The sequence below is a fragment of the Blastomyces dermatitidis genome, assembly GCF_000003525.1.
Source record: "Blastomyces dermatitidis ER-3 genomic scaffold supercont1.11, whole genome shotgun sequence".
NCBI lineage: Eukaryota > Fungi > Ascomycota > Eurotiomycetes > Onygenales > Ajellomycetaceae > Blastomyces > Blastomyces dermatitidis.
In genome coordinates, this window is record NW_025544784.1 from 1,719,106 (window position 1) to 1,738,788 (window position 19,683).

General features: G+C 47.0%; 5 protein-coding genes and 1 non-coding gene across 6 annotated transcripts; 2 read left to right on the forward strand and 4 right to left on the reverse strand.

The window, feature by feature from the left end:
- Positions 1–271: 271 nt before the first annotated feature.
- Positions 272–3,381, reverse strand: BDCG_08545 (cell cycle checkpoint protein rad17; the record flags this gene model as incomplete). The annotated part of the gene is made up of 2 exons (XM_045424332.1): positions 272–2,224; positions 2,326–3,381. The coding sequence occupies 2 exons, from the start codon at positions 3,379–3,381 to the stop codon at positions 272–274; spliced, it is 3,009 nt and encodes a 1,002-aa protein (XP_045273063.1).
- Positions 3,382–3,738: 357 nt separating this feature from the next.
- On the reverse strand, positions 3,739–7,086 carry BDCG_08546 (ELMO/CED-12 family protein). Its single transcript, XM_045424333.1, has 3 exons — positions 6,364–7,086; positions 4,774–6,193; positions 3,739–4,715 (listed from the first exon to the last, which is right to left on the reverse strand). Exons 1-3 carry the CDS (start codon positions 6,628–6,630, stop codon positions 4,246–4,248), a joined length of 2,157 nt encoding a protein of 718 aa, XP_045273064.1. The 5' UTR covers positions 6,631–7,086; the 3' UTR covers positions 3,739–4,245.
- A 453-nt stretch (positions 7,087–7,539) lies between these two features.
- On the reverse strand, positions 7,540–13,139 carry BDCG_08547 (protein phosphatase type 1 complex subunit Hex2/Reg1). Its single transcript, XM_045424334.1, has 2 exons — positions 9,953–13,139; positions 7,540–9,855 (listed from the first exon to the last, which is right to left on the reverse strand). The coding sequence occupies exons 1-2, from the start codon at positions 10,555–10,557 to the stop codon at positions 8,628–8,630; spliced, it is 1,833 nt and encodes a 610-aa protein (XP_045273065.1). The 5' UTR covers positions 10,558–13,139; the 3' UTR covers positions 7,540–8,627.
- Positions 13,140–13,290: 151 nt separating this feature from the next.
- Positions 13,291–13,362, forward strand: BDCG_17811. Its single transcript has one exon. It is a non-coding gene; the product is annotated as a tRNA-Thr (tRNA).
- A 792-nt stretch (positions 13,363–14,154) lies between these two features.
- Positions 14,155–17,378, reverse strand: BDCG_08549 (uncharacterized protein). The gene is made up of 2 exons (XM_045424335.1): positions 16,340–17,378; positions 14,155–16,257 (listed from the first exon to the last, which is right to left on the reverse strand). The coding sequence occupies exons 1-2, from the start codon at positions 16,964–16,966 to the stop codon at positions 16,132–16,134; spliced, it is 753 nt and encodes a 250-aa protein (XP_045273066.1). The 5' UTR covers positions 16,967–17,378; the 3' UTR covers positions 14,155–16,131.
- On the forward strand, positions 15,539–19,601 carry BDCG_08550 (translation machinery-associated protein 22). The gene is made up of 5 exons (XM_045424336.1): positions 15,539–17,678; positions 17,753–18,305; positions 18,437–18,456; positions 18,563–18,650; positions 18,866–19,601. The coding sequence occupies exons 2-5, from the start codon at positions 18,230–18,232 to the stop codon at positions 19,309–19,311; spliced, it is 630 nt and encodes a 209-aa protein (XP_045273067.1). The 5' UTR covers positions 15,539–17,678; positions 17,753–18,229; the 3' UTR covers positions 19,312–19,601.
- The last annotated feature ends 82 nt before the right edge of the window (positions 19,602–19,683 follow it).

The window sequence follows — 19,683 nt, forward strand, 5'->3', positions numbered from 1 at the left end:
TGTGACCCCGTAATTTGATTTGGATACACCGCTGTCCGTCCATACCTCTCCGTGAGGGGCGCCAGTCAAATAATATCCACGTTAAAATCACTCAATCGGGCTCGCAAGATATAGTATGTGCCGCAAATCCTATCACCAGAATATGACGCCTATTTACCCAGAATGAAATATACTCCCAAGGTGCCTTCCATAACATCAACCATGCCGAATTTTTTTTAAAAAATAAATAAATAAATAGATCCGATAAGCAAAACAATCAGACGGAATCAGATCAATCATCCTCGATATCATCGTCGCTAAGAATCAACTTCTCAACAGCATCTTGGACCGGAAGTATGAGTTGGGACCCAAACGACTTGCTCAAAGGCATCTGGCCCAACTTGCTTCCCTGTCTCCGCTTCTGCGGCGAAAACACATCCTTATCCGCAGGGGCACTCCATGGGTCCATCGTAGCACCCCCACCGCACGGGCTATCTTCCAAATCGCCATCGATAAGCTCTTCCTCGCTCTGCCCACCAACTCCACGGAATTGTGTAAGTTTTTCCAACTCCCTACATTCGACTGGGTTTCTGGATATTAGGCTCAAGTACGGTAGACGCTCGAGAAGAACTTCGTCGCGAGAGATCATTGCTCGAGCCGCCTGCGACGGATACGTAGATGTGTCCGTGGCAGACTCGTGGTTATGGTTGTGATTGGAAGATCCAGGCATCCAGCGATGATTCTTCCACGATTCCACACCGTCTAGTCGTGGGATAGGCGTTCCTGGGGAAAGCCCCATGGTGGGATCCGTGAGCCGACGCATCCACAGGCCCAGCAAGCTGTCTAGTTCTTCTGTTTGCCTCCAAAGTCTCATCGAGGTTGGGAAGAACATCTTATGGGCGTCGCTTGCCCGAGTACCGCGCGGAGCCTTCCTCTTTACAGGGAAAGGCAAAGAGAATAGCAATCCCCGTACAGCCACTTGAAAACTGATTTCATCTTGGCGGAGCATGTCGATGCTAGAGCCATACCCTTGGAAGGAGGAACGCGCCGAGCCAGCTCCACCTCGACTTGTCTGCACGTTGTGAAATCGACGTCCAGGCCCCAAAATGTCCGTTTCGGATAGGTTTGAAATGCACTTTTCAAAGTGCTCAGCGAATGCGGGGCCGGTGCAAGATAATAAATAGTTTTCGTGCAGGGCTGAAATAAATGTTTCGAGGTCTGTTCCGGTCTCATTGATCAAATCATCGATTGAAACTAGGGAAGCCTTCGGTCGGGCATGATGCTGCAGATGTCGTGGAGGCTGAGGAAGCTTAGCATTCACCCGTTGCGAAATCATAGGATCTTCACGTTTATTGTACACCACCTTACCCACCGCGTGGAAGATGCCCAGGCTCGCTTCCCTTTGAGTGACCATTTCCATTGACTCTTTTTCCATAGTCGTAAGAGGAATACCCCCGTTACTAGACCTCTTCATCCGACCGGCAACAGTCCCGCTCCATCCTGCATCGTCATCACCTCGCAAACACATAAACTCCAACGCGGAAATCGCACATCTTATATCCCCCATGTCTGTGAATGCCTTTAGAACCTCGGGTCCGGGGATTCGCCTTCTCTTTGATCGACGAGCTTCCTTTTTCAGAACTAGGTCGATTGCTTTCGCCATGAAGGTCGGCGCTATCCTGTTAAAATCGACAATGCTCACTCCATGATGGTTTGAAAGTTCAGGGCCCAGCAACCTATGTACCGTAAAGCTGTCAGAGGAAATACCTCCGGAGCCCAGCATAGTTTCTGAGACGATTATAATCAGAGGCGGGCTTGATATCGTAGTATCCTGACTGAGTTTGCTGTAGAGCGATTGCCGAGGAGCGGATGTCGCCAAATAACTCTGTATAGCGTGTCTGAACGCTCGCAAACCGGATGAACCGTGGCTCAAGGAACTCGGGAACTCTTCAACGAGGACCGCACGTCTCTTTTCCCTAGTACTAGAATTGAAGTAATCCGCCTCCCCATTTGCTATAGGCAGCTGCGGCTCGTGTCCATCACTGCTCAAAGAAAGGCTCCCAAATTTATCGCTTCTTCCAAGAAAATCTTCGAATTGTGCCCCCATGGATACATATCCTTGAGACGAATACTCAGAGCCTAAGGGATTTTTCCACTCTACTATCTCAAACCCAAGGGCCTTAGAAAGTAGCGATATCGTGGTTGATTTCCCGCTTCCGGCTGGGCCCCTGAGCACAAGAACTCTCTACCCCAGTCAGTATAATTGATGACAAACGTTGGAAAAAACAACATTCATTGGAAGGCAAGCGGGGAAAGGCGAGGTAAATAACAACGGTGGTACTCAACTTGTTTGCTCTTCCCACCGAACACATCTACCAACCACCTTTGCACATCCGAAACCTTTCTTTTATTAACCACCAACTCATCAAGATTTGCTGGCGCATACTCCTCCGCCCATGGCCGCATTCCCTGCGCGGCCAATTTAGTAGATGAATGTAACTCGCAGGCCCAACCTACTTCATCTCCATTCACACTCGTAGTCCCAGATCCAGCTGCAGAACTCCCAGGCAGTAAAAATCGCTTCCCAGGCCTGCTCGTAAGCTTCGCTTTGTTTATCTGCTGCGCAACCTTCATATCTTTCACTTTCCTCCGATCCAGCGGCGAACCTGCCTTGTTGTTATCCCCCTGCGCCAGTTCCGCACTACCACTACTGAGAACATGCCTCGTAAATAACTCATCATAGGAATCATCCTCAATGAGATCCTCAATTTCCTCCTCTTCATCATCCTCAATTTCTTCCACCATATCTGTTTCCTCGGTAATACTACTCCCCACGCCCGCACCCAGGCCCACGCTATCCTTCTTGCAACTCCACCTCTCCTCCTCCGTGGCTCTTGCAAAAAATGAATGTAAAGATTTCGAAGGTTCTTCTGAGAGCCTATGGGCTTTCTTCCCCCTCTTCTTCTCAGGTGATGAGCCGGGCGTTGTCTGTAAGGAGCGTGGCTGACTCAGTTTCTTCTGCGGCGAGCTTGATAGCTTCTGGGTTCGTTTCTGGGTTCGTTTCTGGGTTCGTTTCGGCGTTTTGGACAAACGTGAAGGGAGTGTAGTCGTACTCAACTTGGTAGTAGAGGCAGCTGTAGCCGTAGTCGTAGACGCTTCTGTCTTCGGTGTGGACGCAGCAGTCTCTTTTAGCAAGGGTGTGATCTTTCTCTTCATCCCCCGGTTTATGCTCCCGCCCAATTGTATATCACTCTGCGGTCCAGGCTCGACATAATCACTGTCAGCCCTTTTCTCCCCCTCTTCTAGAATCTCACGGTTTTCAATGTTATGATTAGTCCCTTCGTCGTCCGAAGAGAGGACTACAAGCCTCCGCTGACGTTTTGACGCTCGGCGGGCGGACATGGCGACGGCGCGAGCGAGTAATGGCGGTGGGCTTGTTGCCAATTGGACCCTGAGATCATGGTTAAGCAATTGGGTGCTTGACTTCGGTCATAGTAATTTAAAATGAGGCATGTGCCTTTACTTATTCGAATGCACGCAGGTTTGTATTTGCGTCTCCGAGAACAGGAGTGAAGTTAAAGGAGCGGAGCTCAGGTTCTAGCTCCGGGTAACGTGACGGCGGCTGTCTGGCGCTTAAGTATTATTGTTATTATTGGGTGGGAGACGCGCTGCAAACGTGTGCGTGGAGTGGTCTGGTCTACAGAGTAATAATCCCAGTCAACCCAACTTGCACCCCATGAACGAGATTGTTATAACTGAGAAAAATATATGTTTTCCTTTTATTGATTGGTATATGTGAGAAGATGTTATCTATTTAATTACATAACTCTCGGGCAGTATCATCAAAGTTAAGTCAAAAGCAGCCCCGATTCATAAGTATGAGGCGTTCCGAAAAAGCAACGAAGCGATAATCTAACATGATATATATCCTTAACAAAACATGTTGTAGCAGGGCAGGGTATCTATCTTCATATCAAAGTGCAAGAAGAAAAGTACACACGAACAAAAATTTAAAAATGAAATCGCGTAGACCCCGACAGACAAGCCAAGGATATGGCAATATAGTCCACTCCAATCTAGGAAATAATATGTTTTCCAGCTCCAACTGGGACAAACAGAAACAAGAGGTATATATTTCCACCGAATCTGAAAGAACGGAAAAGAAAAAAGAAAACCAAAACATTCTGCACTCAAAGTATGAGCCCGCGTTCATCAGAAAAGGAATCAGCTTGAGCGAGAATGCAAATCTCACCACGCCCCTAGCTCTCAACTCCCCCCAAACACATCATAATAATAGTCTTCATCCAGCCCGTCCCGACTCGGAATTTCAGGCGGATCCCCTACGAACGTCCCATCATCAAATCTAATATTCAACAGCCGAATCTTCAGTCCATAATTACTAACCAGGTTAATCAGTTTATTCGTCTCAGCAGTAATAGGCTGCTGATTGAGCAGCATTAGCAGCCCATCCAACCACTCGGACGCGATGCTATGGGATTGTGGGTGTAAAGTTAACAGGACGGCTTCTTTCTGTGTATTCTTGCTGTTGCTGCGTTGGTGTTGATGATTTTGGGGACTGTCGTTGGAGGAAGAGCCGGGTGGTCTACCGACGTAGCCGTGGATGGTTATTTTGGTGGAGGAAGATGAATGAGGGAGAGTTTTTATGGTGGAGCCCGAGGAGGCGTCTGAGGACGCGGAGACATTGGAGACGACGGAGGAGACGATGTTAAGGTCAACTAAAGTATGGTTATTAGCAGGTTGTTTCACGAAACTGAGGAGGGAAGTTCCACATACTTTTGTCAGTGAGTGTCTCTAAATCAGGCGCCTGCTTCCCCATCGATTCAAAATCGGCGTAGTGCAGGTACCGTCGATTATGTGACAACTGTACATAGCGATATATGGTTGTGGAACCCCCAGCGCGTTTCGCATCTTGCTTTCCACTATTATTCACCCCATTCTCCATCTTATTGTGAGTATACTCCGTCGGGAACCAAGCACCCTGTAATAAACATCTGATGCGCTGCTCTTTCACAAACTGCAGCGCTTCATGATGGAGCTCATCGCGAACCTGGAGGAGATGCTGGCCCCATGCATCCTCATAGGTAAGCTCCAGCAACTCCATCTGCAACTCTCTAAGACGTTGGTATTCAAACTCCGCCATCTCTTCTTCAACATCATGCACGTCTTTCGTCCGCGTGGCACCGCCAACGACAGATTCGATAAGGATACGAACTAGTTCCACAATTTTGGAAAAATCCTCCAGCTCAGCGCCGGTCGCTTTCCACAGACGGAAAAACGCATGTATCCCTGCCACGTGCAGCCTGGGCCAGTGGAGAAGCAACGGCTTGAATAACTTGTCGTAGTTGGATCTTGATTCAAGCACAAGATAGCTCTTCACATCATCCAGATCCGACTTTTCCACCTCGAAATGCTCGTAGAGAACCGCAGTGACAGCCAGGGACGCTTTTGCAATTGGACACCGCTGCGGCTGCGGTTTGGTGGACTGTTCCAACAGCATTTTCTGGAACTCATCCTGATGCTTCCTAACGTAGTCCGTCAAATCCATCATGCCCAAGAATCCCATCTCTTCAAACTCCCACTGGGGACTTTCCGACTCAAACCCTAGCCGTCTCCACTTTTCCGGGTTATGTCTTCGAGACCGTCGTGTATCGTCGCCTTTCTCCAACTCCTCTTTGTCCTTCTCCCTTTCCTTCTCAGTTTTGCTAGCCAAATGAATCCCTTTTAACGCCCTCCGATGTTCCGGCTTCTCTAATTCGACAGGGACATCCTTCCACTTTCGCAAGAGAACCTTTGTCGACGATTGGAACTCAAGGAGCGGGTGAGCCAGGTCCTGCAGTGCCGTGCCTTGCATAAGCATATATACTGCTCGAATAACACCTAGATCCTGTAACCGTTTGATAAACTTGGGCCACTCAGCCTCGCTCTCGTTGATGATCGAATCTCTCATCAATGAATTAATCAACTGTAGCGCATTGGCGCTCAATGCATGGTCCGCTGATGATAACCTGTTCACAAGCATTTCGAGAAAGTGCGGGTAGGCTGCAATTGCTGGTTTTAGAGCTTGGAATCCATACACGCCTGGTTGTTGCGAGCGGCGGGAGCTTGTATGCGGGTGAGAAACAATGGAGACGAGGATCGACATTGCGCCGCGGAGGATATTCACAAGTGGATGGGTAACGATGAGTTCAACAATCTGCAGTAGCATGACAAAAGTGAGCCACCTTCAATGTTAGCAACTAAAAAGGAAACAGGTAAAATATTCCAATCCAAGAATCAAAGCCGTCCGAACTCCCTTTATTAGAAACTCCACCCCTCCCCCGAAAAAAAATCAAAAGCAGTAATTACTTCTCAAGCCAAACTCACCCTCGTAACCAAATCCTGCTCTACACACTCCCACCCCTTATCAACTTCCAACAGCCGCGAAAACGACGTCAGACTGTACGCGAGCGTATTCCCCGTAGCCGTCAACGCCAGATACTTCAACTTCACCAGCCCGCCTTCAGATATGAACACGTCGGCAAACGACGGGTCGCCGATGTTCGATTGGAGCTTGAAAACAGCCATTTTGCGCACGGCGTCCTCGTCGCTGCCCAGCCGCTCGACGAGCTCGGAGACGTTGACGCCCTCCATGGGCTTTTATGGGAGGCACGTATGGGGAGGAGGGGGGATGTAGATGCTGGTTATAGGGGTGCAGGCTGTTGGTTATGTGCGCGGATATTTATACGGGCGCGGAGAACGCCAGGGTTCAGAGTAGCGGAGTTGAAAGAGTGATAGGAACACAAAACTGGTTCTGGGTTAATTGGTGTTATCCTCCTCACTAGCGCACCCCGAAATATTGCATATAGGCCTCGTTTGTGCAGTGTTCATCCAATTTCGAGTCCAGTTCCAATTGCCTGTCGGTAATGATCCCGCCAGTGTAGCTCCCAAGGGAAAAAGGGGGTGGGGCGCGCAACAAATTAGAAGGACGAAGAATTGAAAAGCCGAATGACGAGATTGTAAACTGACGGCATAACCAGATAGATATCGGGGACTCCCCACCCGACTAATTGGCTTTTTCTCTTCACGATTGCAAGTTGTACGGAGTAGATAGAACGGAGTTGGCTTGAGAGTTATCTCAATAAACTCAGAATCCTCGGCTCAAGAGCGGCACTAACTAGATTAGGAAGTCACAGCACATGATCTGAGCTCTACTCAAGCTAACCCAATCCGAACTACTGGAACTTTCGGCCAAGTCCTGCTAACTTCTTGAGCCAATCAGTTAACTGTCAGGAAGTTTACACTAATCCAAAATGGGACACCCCAAGCAAACTCTTCTACGAGATAAAGTTTCTGATTGGTCCAGAAGTTTAGCAGGACTTGGAGAACTCTAAAGGGGTTTAGTTGGTCGCGCTAATCCGAAAATATCGAGAGGAGAGGCTGAGCAATGCTGAGATAACCCGGAGGGGTTTCTTTCTTGAGAAGAAAAGGTTACTCCGTACTGCAAGGCTGATGAAATAACTCTTTGACTTCTAGCCACGATCACTAATTTATATAATTGATAAAAAGATATGTTCGGAGTAGTTTTATCTTACTAATATATAGAGTTGATATAAGATTTCATGGTTTGAGGCTGTGTCACTGTAAATGAAAGGAAGTGATTTTTTTTGAAGTTTGAGATATGAAAATAAAAGTCAATTCTATCAACAGATCATTGATATATCTAGATATCTAGCTCTCCTGCTAGATTGCTACTCAAAGAGAAGAAGGCAAAAAAGAAAAAAAAGTATTAGATGAAACTGTTTTTTCTCAAGACTGCGCAGATTAAGAGAAATGATTATCTAAATAGACTTATGGTGTGTTCTTGTTGCGGCCGAGATTTATTATTATTATTTATATCCTGTGTCCATTTATGAATTGGGCTATAAAACTTGTCTGGCAACTCATCACGGATCACTCCAAGTAAATGAACCAAACAATAAAAAGACGAGCTCAAAATTTCTTTTTCACATTTAATCATCTTTGTATGTACCAGAGGATTCAGCAATGGGTAGGTAGGTGACAGGTGACAATGGGAAGAAGGCAGGAAAATGGAAATGAAACAATGACAGAATCATTCAATTTCAGTCCCTTCAACATTGCCATAAACCAATACGGTTATTCATTCGCTAAACCGTCTTTCTAAATGCGTTGCCAATATGAGAGTGTATCGGGAATAACTGGTCCATTTAACTCCCTAATGACAAGGAGATGTGGGGATGTATGGATATGCGAGGACGTAGGTAAGTACGTATTTCTATGTTGCGTAAAAAAGCGGCTTGAAAGAGGATAATATAGCTGTACAAACGAGGTAGGTAGGATAAGAAAATGGAAAATGGGCGGTATGGAGTGAAGTAAATAGGGTATGGAAATGGCGGGACGTGCAGTTATATAGTCAATCAGCCAAGGTAGTCTCGTGAGGAAAAACTGCTATCCACTTCTCAAGCCCGGGAGCTGCTTTTCCAAGGATGTTTCTTTTGAAAAAAAAAAGATAAAACATCGATGTGCCGGGCAATAAAAAGGGATCCTTGCAGTCTGGATTTGCGATATCCAGTGCTTCCACCACCAACCCGGGAGGCTTTCAAGGTGGTTTGTTGTTCTCTATTATCTTTCTAACTCCGCCATCCAACATTCCAAATAACATGTGCAATATCCCTCGCAGTATTCACCGTATCAACAACCTTGCCAAGGAACCCAAAGTTCATAGCTTCCTCATCATCCACCTCATCATCATTATGTCCACTCGTATCTCCAGCATTATACAAGTCGTCGTAGTCGAAGGATAGGAACTGTTCCGGAGAGGATAGGTAAGAGGAGTTCCGGTTATTGATAGTACGATTAGTATTATTATTAGTATTGTAATAATGAGCATGGGGACTATCATCGTTATTCCACTGTCGTTTGTGAGAGTCAGTGAACCATGGTCCGTTATATGTCTGTGATGTGTCCTCAGGCACTTTCTGACCGGATAGTTGCCATTTCATATCCATGTCTGAGGTGACGGTGTTGGCGTCATCGTCGTCGGGACCTTCATCGTCTAGGAGGAAATTATCATGGGCTTTGGGCATTTGTTGTTGCTGCCGCTGCCGCTGGTTCTTCGAAGGCCGAAGCGTCTCCGTTGAGGCGGAACGGGACAGGCGCGGGACAGGTAGAGGCCACCATGAATAGTATGACGATGATTTCACTTCTGGAGAGTCGACGACGTCAACCTCGTCAGGCTCTGGTGTATCCCTGCGATATTTCAGTGTCGTTGGTGGTAGGGGCGCGATGGTTTTGCTATCGCTGCTGAAACTGCTTCGCGGGGTACTTCGGCTGCTCAACGGCGGACGTGGGGTTACCTGCCGCATCATAAGCACGCTGCATTTAGACATGTCATCATCGTCTAGGACGCAGGTACTGTCGTCCATCTTATCGTAGTAATCGTCTTTCCCTTCAAGGGCGATGCACTGTGAGACTTCGTCGTTGAAGCTAATGTGACGTCTCTCACTGGGTGATTCGGTGCCAGGAGACATAGTCGTCGCCAGACTACTACTTGAATTTTCAAAGTAGTTGTTTGGAACATAATAGTCGGACGCTGACCTCCCTAATCCGGGTCGGTTTCTAAGGCTGTCCGCTTCGCGGGCTTGTAATATAGCACCAGCATGGCTGAGGAGAGTGCGTGTAGAAATGAAGCGTTGAAGGATGGTTTGAGAGGCTGTTCTCTTTTTGAGGATCGGCTTTTTGTTAAGGAAGGGGCTGGGTGGGGAGAGCCGGGTAGGAGGCGGAGATGAAGTAGGATGGGAAAGTTTGGAGGCGGTCTGTAAGGGGCCATAGAGCCAGGTAACATCGCAATCCTTGAGCCTGTTATTATAAGAGTTATATTAGTTTTTAGAATTCCTCGCACCATGTCAGGTTATATATAGGGAAATAGAAGAAGGAAATACAAAATACGACTTACCAGTTAAGTGACTCCGGAGTGACGGTTCCAAGTCGATGCTTCGCTTTTGCCCACGTCCGCCAGGCCGCATTCTCTAACCTCACTCCATTGTTATATGCATCCCTCCTGGAAGCAATATACCTCCAAGAACTCCAGATATCTTCTTCTTGCCAATCGTGCGAGAGGTAGTCGACGTGTCTTGTAGGCTCATGCTCTATCGAAGCATCATCACCCACTATCCGAGGCATCGTGAAATCACTTCTCGATTGTTCCATCGAGGGAGGGCTGGGTGAGTCGAGCGGTGTATTCTCTTCCTCTTCATCGTAGGATGCGGTATCGAAAGAAGGGAATAATATGTCGTCATCCTCGGGTTCTTCTGGCGTCGGCGGCAGTGTGACTGCAGGAGGGCTGGTATGTACAAAAATCGAGGAGAAGATGGGAGAAGGCTGTCTCGATGATGATGTGGAGGATACTGAACTACTACGAACGGAATAGCATTCGGGTTGGGGAGATTTCAAGTAGGAGCTTTGAGATTCTGGGATAGATGGCTTGTTGCGCTTTCGCCGATGAGGGTCTGACGGCGAAAGTGAGCCTCTCTCTGGCATCACGGGTAGCACGGCGGCCATGGCTTCGAGAATCAAAAACCTTGCCAATGGCGTGGTACGCGACAGGTAGCCTGCACTGTAGAAGCTTTCTGTTGTGTCACTGCTGGAGTTTTGAGCTGGTCGACGGTTGATATCGCAGGGTAGGCTTGACGTTGACGAGTCTCCGGCGCAACGGGTAGTTAGGGTGATCTGGAACCTTGGGAGCAGATGGACGTCAAATACGTAGATCGGCTTTTCCGCGATAATGCGCGACTTGTGTCGAGAAAAATAAATGCGCAGCGTCTGGATGAAACAAAAAAACCCGCAGAAAATAGCCCAGAAAATAGCAACGTATTCCGTGCTCTGAGTAAACTAGTGCGCGATTACGGACATGGAAACGATGAGATCTACTAGCCCGCACCACGAAACAAAAACAGAAAAAAAAGACCCGCTGTCGTATAAGGGAGATCTTCTGCGGATTTAAATATTGTGTAGACTAGGAGTGTTAGAGAGTTGATAAGAGTGATGTAATTGACTGTGTCTCTTAGTAGAGCGTGGAGGCGTTTTGAATTTGGAGAGTGGGTGGAAGCGGTGGAGAGCGGAACCGACAAATAATTGGTGCTTTTCTCTAGCTAACAGTACAGACGCGGCAAAGTTAAGGGATATTAGGGAGCTAGAAATGGGGGAAAATTATATTGATAAAGATGAGATGTTAAACAAGATGGGGCAAAAAAAAAAGAACAGGAAGAAGAATGGGGACGGGAACTGCCAGTAAAAATACAGCGATAAAAGTTGGGCGGAAAATTAGTGAGTAATGGAGTCAAGTTCTAGATTATTTCCTTCTCTACTATACTTTGTATCATTTTTTTCTATCTCAACGCCACCGAGAAGGGGCTCCGGTTGTTTCTCTTGTCTCCAGCGATCGATTTTATTTATCAAGGTTCGCCTTCGACTAGTAAGCGTTCTGGTACTTGTACTTGTACTTGTTACTTGTACATGTACATACAGACATACATAAGTTACATACATACATACAGGGCATAATCGTTTGTCCCTTGTGTCAAAGAGCCCATGCATCACACTTATAATCACGGCCTTTTTGTCACTCTGTATCAGTGCATAATAGCCCTGTTTGTCTCATGTTTTTGTCCGACACGGTACGGACAATCGGGATAAGTGTGTCTCGAATCATTTTGTTATTTTATCTTCAATCTTTGACTACCTACCTGCTCTCATCGTCATTATTACCTGTCATAATTAATTCATGAACAAATCCCCACAATAATCAGGATGAAAAGCAATCCAGCCCGCAACAAAGACCTTCAATACGAAGAGTTCAAAATCAATCAACCCTTGCCCCGACGATATGTAAACAGATAACCCAGTCATGTGATCCCGAGTAGGTCACTTACTATGCGTGTTGCGCCGATGTGATGTCATGCAACGCAGTTTATCTTCCCGAGAATCTACCTCTCAGGATTACGGCAGGCTCCTTTGGTATGGTGTTTTTTTTTTTTCGCTGGTGATAGCTGGTCTTACCAATGACAATCATCATCAGGAGCAACACATCCTGATATTCATCACTCCTGCATATCATACCTGTGCATGTCTCAATCACCCGCGAAACCCAGTTTCCATGATGGCAGACTCCAAGCTCTCAGATTCCTCTACCGGTGTGACAATAGTCAGGCTTTCCCTCCCAACTACCCATAGTATTCCTGCTACTTATCCCCGTAGTTGGATGGACTTGATCTTGACAGCTGAGAGTCTCCCGAGTAAGATATGCTACCTTGGCTCTGTCTCTCCGTCAAGTCCTCATCCCTTCAGCGATGGGGAGCCGCCCGCGGCTCAGGGATCGTTTTCATGTGTATCACCTCAAAATAAGCTCTTTGTAGACGAACCAACTTGCCCACGAATCACCCCAAAACAAAACGCACAGCATACCCCTTCCCTCGGCTGCTTTTTGTGTGTAAACCCAGTATTCTGCGTTGCGTTCCAGGACGGAGCATCGCGTGCTAAACCCTCTGTTCTGTGTCTTCCAGTATTTCTTTTGACCTCGTCAAGCCACTCCCATGCACGTTCCGTACGAATGCAGCACCTTGTTGCCCGAAGACCCAGGTATAATGCGCTCGATGTTATACCCCTCTTCGACAATAACCCGCTGTGGATAACATTAATAGCATTACGCAAAGCCAATGCATGCACAAGAACCGGTTTTCGACATGGTTTAAAAAAGAAAAGTGGAGAGAGACAGGGCGGGCCAGGATAGGGTTTTCGAAATCGCCGCGCCGAGCTGGCAACTGGCAACACCCCCCCCCGCTTCCTTCTCTGGCCCACATCAAGCTCAGCTCCAACCCGATCCTTGAGCGACAGAGAAAAGGCCTGCTGAAGTCTAGAACGGCTGATTCCGAGAGGAAGAGGGAGTCCTGGTCCTGGACGTCGAAGATTTTTGGCACTGCCAGGGTGACCAGCGTGGTAAAATATGCCTGTGCTATGGCTTGTTTCACCTCGGTGGAATAAGTTCCAAATTCAACACAACCAAATAATTGAAAGGAAGAAAGAAATCAGACAGTGGGAGGGGGCGATTTTGCGCAATCAGACCGATGTTCCCTCGTCGTTGCTTCTTGGGCTTGGGCGTTGGCGTTCTTAGGCCTTGGCGTTCTTAGGCCTTGGAAGCCACTAAGGCAAACCCTAACAAACTTGGGGAGTATTAGCGAATCATTCGAGAACATACCCACAAAACGCCTCGGGAGACTCTCAGTCGGAGTAAAATACGCCCGCGTGGCTTAGTGGTAAAGCGTATCACTAGTAATGATAAGATCCTCGGTTCGATTCCGAGTGTGGGCAGATTCAAGTATTTTCTTTTTATTTTTTATTTTTTTTTTCCTTCTAATTTTATCTTGTTGGCCAGTTGCTATCTTGTGTCCCTCTGCTCTTTGTTTCTCAAATCTTCTTGTTACACTAATTTTGAACCGTGAAGGAATCTACAGACAGTCAGTTAAAGAACCAACCTCCCTCTAAGTTCGGAGTTAGGTTAGCAATGTGGACAGCCATGTTTTTGATATCCAGAGTCCTGCTTGCTGATACTTTCCGAAACTTCGGGCCTGGCAGCGGCTTCTCGGAACCGCTCTAAATATCCTCAGCAAAGGTCCCAGACTTGATCCTGAGCTTCTGCGCCTTGCAAAAGTTGGGAGAAAACCAGAGGCCCATGTGTGTCTGAGCGCGGATTTGATAGGGCGGAACGGCGCTAAATGACAATGACCCAGGTATGCAAGGAGTGCCTTTTCTTTGAATAATAAGTGGCTGAGAGTCATCTCTCAGTTCCCTTGCTAATTGTTAGTTTCCTTACAAAGCTCCATAGGAATTGATCTTTGGAAGTACCAAGTTATTATTATTCGTGAGAAAGTGTTTCCATCCAATCTTACTCCTTTGAACATAACAGGTTATCCGGTTATACTACTTTCGTTTTATATCTATGGATTGATCACCGGCTTCGGATGAATGGCTACTAGCTTAGCTATTCGTGCAATATGGCGAGGAGGTTCAACTTCTTCCCTCCTCTAATTCTGCCTCAATTCTCAAAAATAGTTATCGTTGTCCCTTCTCTGGCACTAGGTAGATCATAGATCAATTATTCATTTTTGTTTCTTTCCACGGAGAAATCTCTATTTAAAAAATCTTGTCTTCCACTGCGGAGTGGATCCCTGACATTTGTCGCTGTCATCCATTTTATTTGTTTTTTACCCCGGATTTCCATTCTTGTCGGCATCCACCAGTGGGCCACCACCAACCCCCGCTTCCGGCATTCATAAAAAATAAATAACAACCGAAAGCAAAACAAAGAAAAACAAAGAACAGGATTGATTCCTTGCCCTAGTGGTCGCTAATCGCGTTAATGCTGTGGGTCTTGGCTCATGAGGCTTGTACCTATACCGAGATAATAATGGTATTGCATAACTCCAAGAAAGGGAGGGGGAAAAAACCTGGTTATGTATGTAGTTAGCTTATAGACGGCCCTTGACAGGGCCTAAGTCTAACATCTGGTTTGATGTGAGAATCATGGCAGCCCGGAGTTGTGTTTGCGATAGGGGATATACTATTCTCTCTGTGCGGCTATTGTAAAATAATCGCTGCATTAGGATATAAATGAATGAATGGTATTTGAATTGAAACATGGGTGAGTGACCGTATCATAAAAGCTGATTTGCTTTGCTCAAGCCTTTGACATGCCCAGATTTTTATTAACACACCCCCCCCCCCCAGCGCCCAGAAGAACAGACGCACCCTCCTTACCACCAAGCGCCTCCCCACATTTTGTGGAGAACATGTTCGTCAAACAAATATCGGGTCTCACTCTATGCAAGGAACCAGAAAAAGAAAGCAGGAATTGATGAAAAGTTGGTTAGGCTAGCTTACTAAGAGAGAGATATATGACAATCTCTCCCCATAGTTAATTTATGTATGGGTGGGTAAGGATTGGCCTCATGTGTGTTTCTGAATTTCTCCTTTACAGCTGAGGAATCCTGCTTTACTAGTTTCTGGCAGAATATGACAGCCGTCTGCGTTGGCAATGATAGGCCTGCGAGGAGAATTATTCCATACATCCTGAAAATGAGTATCAATTATTCATTGGTTGTGGATGCGCAGCAGGCATCCATAGCCACGTCATCAACGGGGGGAATTTTTTCTATCTCAAATTCTAGATCTGGGACATCTAAGAGATTTTCTTCTCTAAAAAAAATTTAAAAAAATAAGGAAGGAAGGAAGGAATGGAAAATTCAATATTGGTTTGGAACAGGAATAGGATCTTGGGGCGGGGAGGAATTCAATTCACTAGGCTGCCGCACCCAGACATCCGGATCCTCTGGGTAGTCAAGCTAGGGAGGTGGTTGACACAATGTCGACTCTTGGGCCCTTTTTGATTCCCACTGGTATTTTACCTTCCGCCTGTTTTAAAAAAGTAAACAGGGAACGGCATAGTAGCCAATTGACGACCAGGGAATATATTGAACGAGTTGGCTAGACCGGATCCACAGGAATGGATGAATCGCCATCTTATGTATCTTATTTCCCGATTCAACGGGTCCTGGATTCGTATGCTATCCGATAGCCGGGATCCTCATATATATGTGTTTTGAAAGAATGTGGCCAGGTCGGGAAGGCTTCCAGGCTTCTGTCTCTCTTATACGGGGTTGGGAAGATGAGAATGTTTATTTCAGTAATCGACGGCGGATGTCCCGTATGTGACGCAATGACGTCAAATGCCTCCGGCATAGGTGCATCTCTAGACTCTGTTAGGATGAGCATGGTTGCGTAAGCTATTAAACCTGGCCCGGACTCCGTGATTTCTTAACAATTTATAATTGCAAAGTTGCGAGTGCTTTTCATGCTGGCTTCATCCCGGGCTAGAGAAGACGAATATCATTGAAAGTCGCTAGTGACCCCTCGAGGTCGAGTGAACGGCACACTGGAAAAGAGATTGAGAGCGGCCGATTCCCGGGTAGGCAATGATACTGCTGTAAAACATCCAAGTAGCTGGTATGTCGGTTAAGTATTTGTTCATTGTAGTCCTTCCGAATGACATAGCTTGAGACGTAATATGATCAGGTATATTGATCAGGTTCCGATATTTTCGCCCCGTGAGATAGATCCAAGCGACCATTTAACCGGGGGGTGAGGCGGACTGCTGCCCTCAAATAGGACTTTGACACCGGATGGATTCTCCATGCCGAACTTCCTCAACTACATTAGCGCTCAAAAGCAATCTGTCAGTTTAAACATTCTTTTCATGGCAAGTCCCCGGTAAGAAAAGGAATGAACCGACTTTAGCAAACATCTTCAAAACAATTATCCTTACCCCTTCCTCGCCAATCATATTCCTCCTCCCCTCTGCAAGCCCGCCTACAACCACAATTCTTAACATCTCAAGACCACTGTCCACCCACCAAACATCTAGCAACGTATCAACCGTGCGCGCCCACCTACTTGCCAAATTCGCAATGTCAATCTTCAACACGACCCGTCTAGCCCGCTGTAGTGCCCCTTCGGAGATGAACATCGTGATATCCACCGGCCGCCCAAGCGCCATCGAGTAAGGCGGTGGCTCGTCTATGACTAACTCCTGCGCATGCAGAACAGGGAGCGCTTCATACGTTATCTGTCGATTGAGCAGGAAGATTGTTGGCGTAGTATAGCGTGATTCTGGAATGGAGGGAGACGGGAGCGGACAAGCATTATTGCACATGTCCCCTAACCCCATTGAGAGGGATGAATGGGCGAACCAGGCTGCTTCGTCCTGTTCGCATTCTCGACGCAGGCGGTCAAAGAGGCCGCGGAGGTTTGGCCAGCTTAGTGCTAGTGTATAGATTTCGTGCCGAATCTCAGGCGGGAGATCGAGGAAGGATACCGGACGGCGACGCTTGGTGGTCTTCTTGACGGTCATAGTGCCCATTCTCCTGGTTATTTTGATATCTGCTTTTGTTTCAGAGCTTCTGCTTCTCTTGTGAAATGTAGTCAATATATGGTCACAGTGGGAAGGGCCGGTATCGGAGCTGCAGCACTTGAGTCAATGTCAATTCTGGGCTTCCATTGATTGCAGGGGAGAGGTGCTAAGAGGTAACGATGTCCCCCCACAGCACCCTTGTTATTGAAGCAAGAATATATCCAACATTATAGATGGCATGAGGGCAAAATCTACACTATCTTGCTGGGTGACCTCAATTGAGTAGCGAGCGTTAAGGGGTTGATTCCTACAGGCATGACGCAATTGGGGCTATGCGCTAATACGGCTTAGTTTGGTTTGGTTAAGCGCGAGATGCGAGCCTCAGGGTTAGCGGGCGCTTATGCGTCAAACAAGCTCTGAGAGCCTCATGAATTCTTATTCTGACGTACTGTTTACTCTAATGATTTGGTCTTCGTGTTTCTTATATCATCTTCCTGAAACATTTCTTTATTCATATTTTGGTTGTTGTTACGCTTGATTATAAAATGGTGGTGATCTATGTCTCTAGATAGTTACCCTTTTTCTGAGAACCAATTGTGTCACAATTCCATAGTTATCAGCTATTCTTTGAAAGATGTACACCGAGTATTCTCCAATACGGAGTACAGAGTCAAACTAGCTCTGTGTATGATACGCCTCAAATGGAAGCCATCCTACAAGTGTTAGTGTTGAGTAAACTCTCTTCTAATACACTAAACGCACATCTCTAACCACACTCCTGCAACAACGGCGCAGATCAAACTGAAAACTAGGTACCTCGCCGCCAATAGAAGTGAACCCATTCAATGAAACGACTTCGCCTATGAGGGGATGGAACTTATGGGGTAGATCTGCACCCCTAAAATGTTTCCAAAATATGACTGGCTGTCGCAGGCTTTGAACATCAGTGAAGCCATGAGATTGCAAGATCATTCGGGCGTGCCGCCACTAAACTTGCGTCATTGAGCACGAGGATCGTAGGAGCAGGAGTACTCCGTTACTCGTAGTTATGATATAATAATAACTGTAACTAAGCCAGCTGTTTGATTCTGATGAGTTTTGATCGTTTTGAGTTTTGGATGATGCAAAAAGCGGAAACACTATAATCCGAATACACAGACGTCCTGCTATGGTTGATCTCTCCCAGCGACAGAACCACCGACATTGTGATTAAGAGGGGATACACCTAAAATAATTTCTATTACAGAACCGCTATCCAATTCCCCAAGCAATATGCCGGGTACAGGAGACCACGAAACTTCGGCAGCGCCCCCCGAACCCCAGGCAAGACATATAGTATACTGCGGAGGTTGGTTTCCGGTTCCCGCTTTCTCGAAAGGCTGCCCCGCAACCCCTCCCCCACGGCGCATAAGAACACTCCGTTAGATGCTTTGTATACTTCTATGGCACAATTCAACTAACTTCCGCTATATTGTCCAGTTTGCTCCCTTCCACCCGAGGTGCGTAACGGTTCTTCATTATGTAGGAATCCGTACTATATATATATGAAACTTTTGGCTTCGCCGCTGTATGGAGGGGTCCTGGATGCTAAGGATGGTGATGCAGTATTGCGAGTTTGGCGGGACAGCGAAGAAGTGCGAACAATGGCTGAAAGACAATCATTCTGATTTACATCAAACGTTATACTCTGCCGGTATGCTGTCTCTTGCATCCTATTCGGTCTCGGTTCTATATCCCGTTTCATCTACCCACGCCGAACGGACCCCCTCTCCCCTCCTCCTGCCCTTTTTTTTCTTTTGCCCAAACCACTCCAACAAATGAAGCAATCCCATCAGTCCGAAGTAAAACAAAATGTAAACAGATCATGAACTAACCAACCCTCATCCCCTCCCCCCTCCATAAAAACAGAAACCATAACCGCAAACCTAAACACCCTCTCCATCTCCGCCCGCGAACGCGCCGCCAAAGACGCCGCCAAAAAAGAAGCAAAAGCCGCCCTCGCCGAATCCCGCGACCAGGAACGCAAAGCCTCCGCCAAAATCCAAATCCGCCGCGTCGAGCGCAATAAGCGCAAATACGTCACCGTCGTCTCCGGCCTGGAGGCCCACGGGCTCGACATCAAGAAGATCTCGAAGGAGCTAGGCAAAAAGTTTGCAACGGGGAGTTCAGTGACGAAGGCTGTTTCGGGCATCGCGGCGACGGCACAGGGCGGCTCGGGGGAGGAGATTACGGTGCAGGGGGATGTTAGTGAGGAGATTTTGGAGTGGTTGGTGGGAAATTATGCGGCCAAGGTGCCGGAGGATAATGTGGAGCTTGTGGAGGATAGGAAGAAGAAGGCTGGGGCGGGTGGGTGAGCGGGTGGGTGGTTGAGTGGTTTGGGGGATTGGTGTTTGTTTGATTGACTTTTGTTTTTGCTCTCAGCTTTCCTTTCCTCCTCTAGATGGGAGACGGGGGAATTTTGGGTTTGATGGATATCTGAATATCGGGATAATGACTCTTCATGACGGGAATTAAAGACGCTGGTTTGGGCTGCTTCTGTTTTTCACATTGACGGGAATAACTAGTTTGCAACATATGGACGATGACGCCTGTTTTCCCTTAGTATTATTTTATATAAGAAAATAAACTACATTTGAAAAATATATTCTTCCTCCCCTCTATGTATAATGAGCAACGTTGCGTTTACCCCTAAGCACAACCATACCCCTGTTCGCCGTCCTAGGACA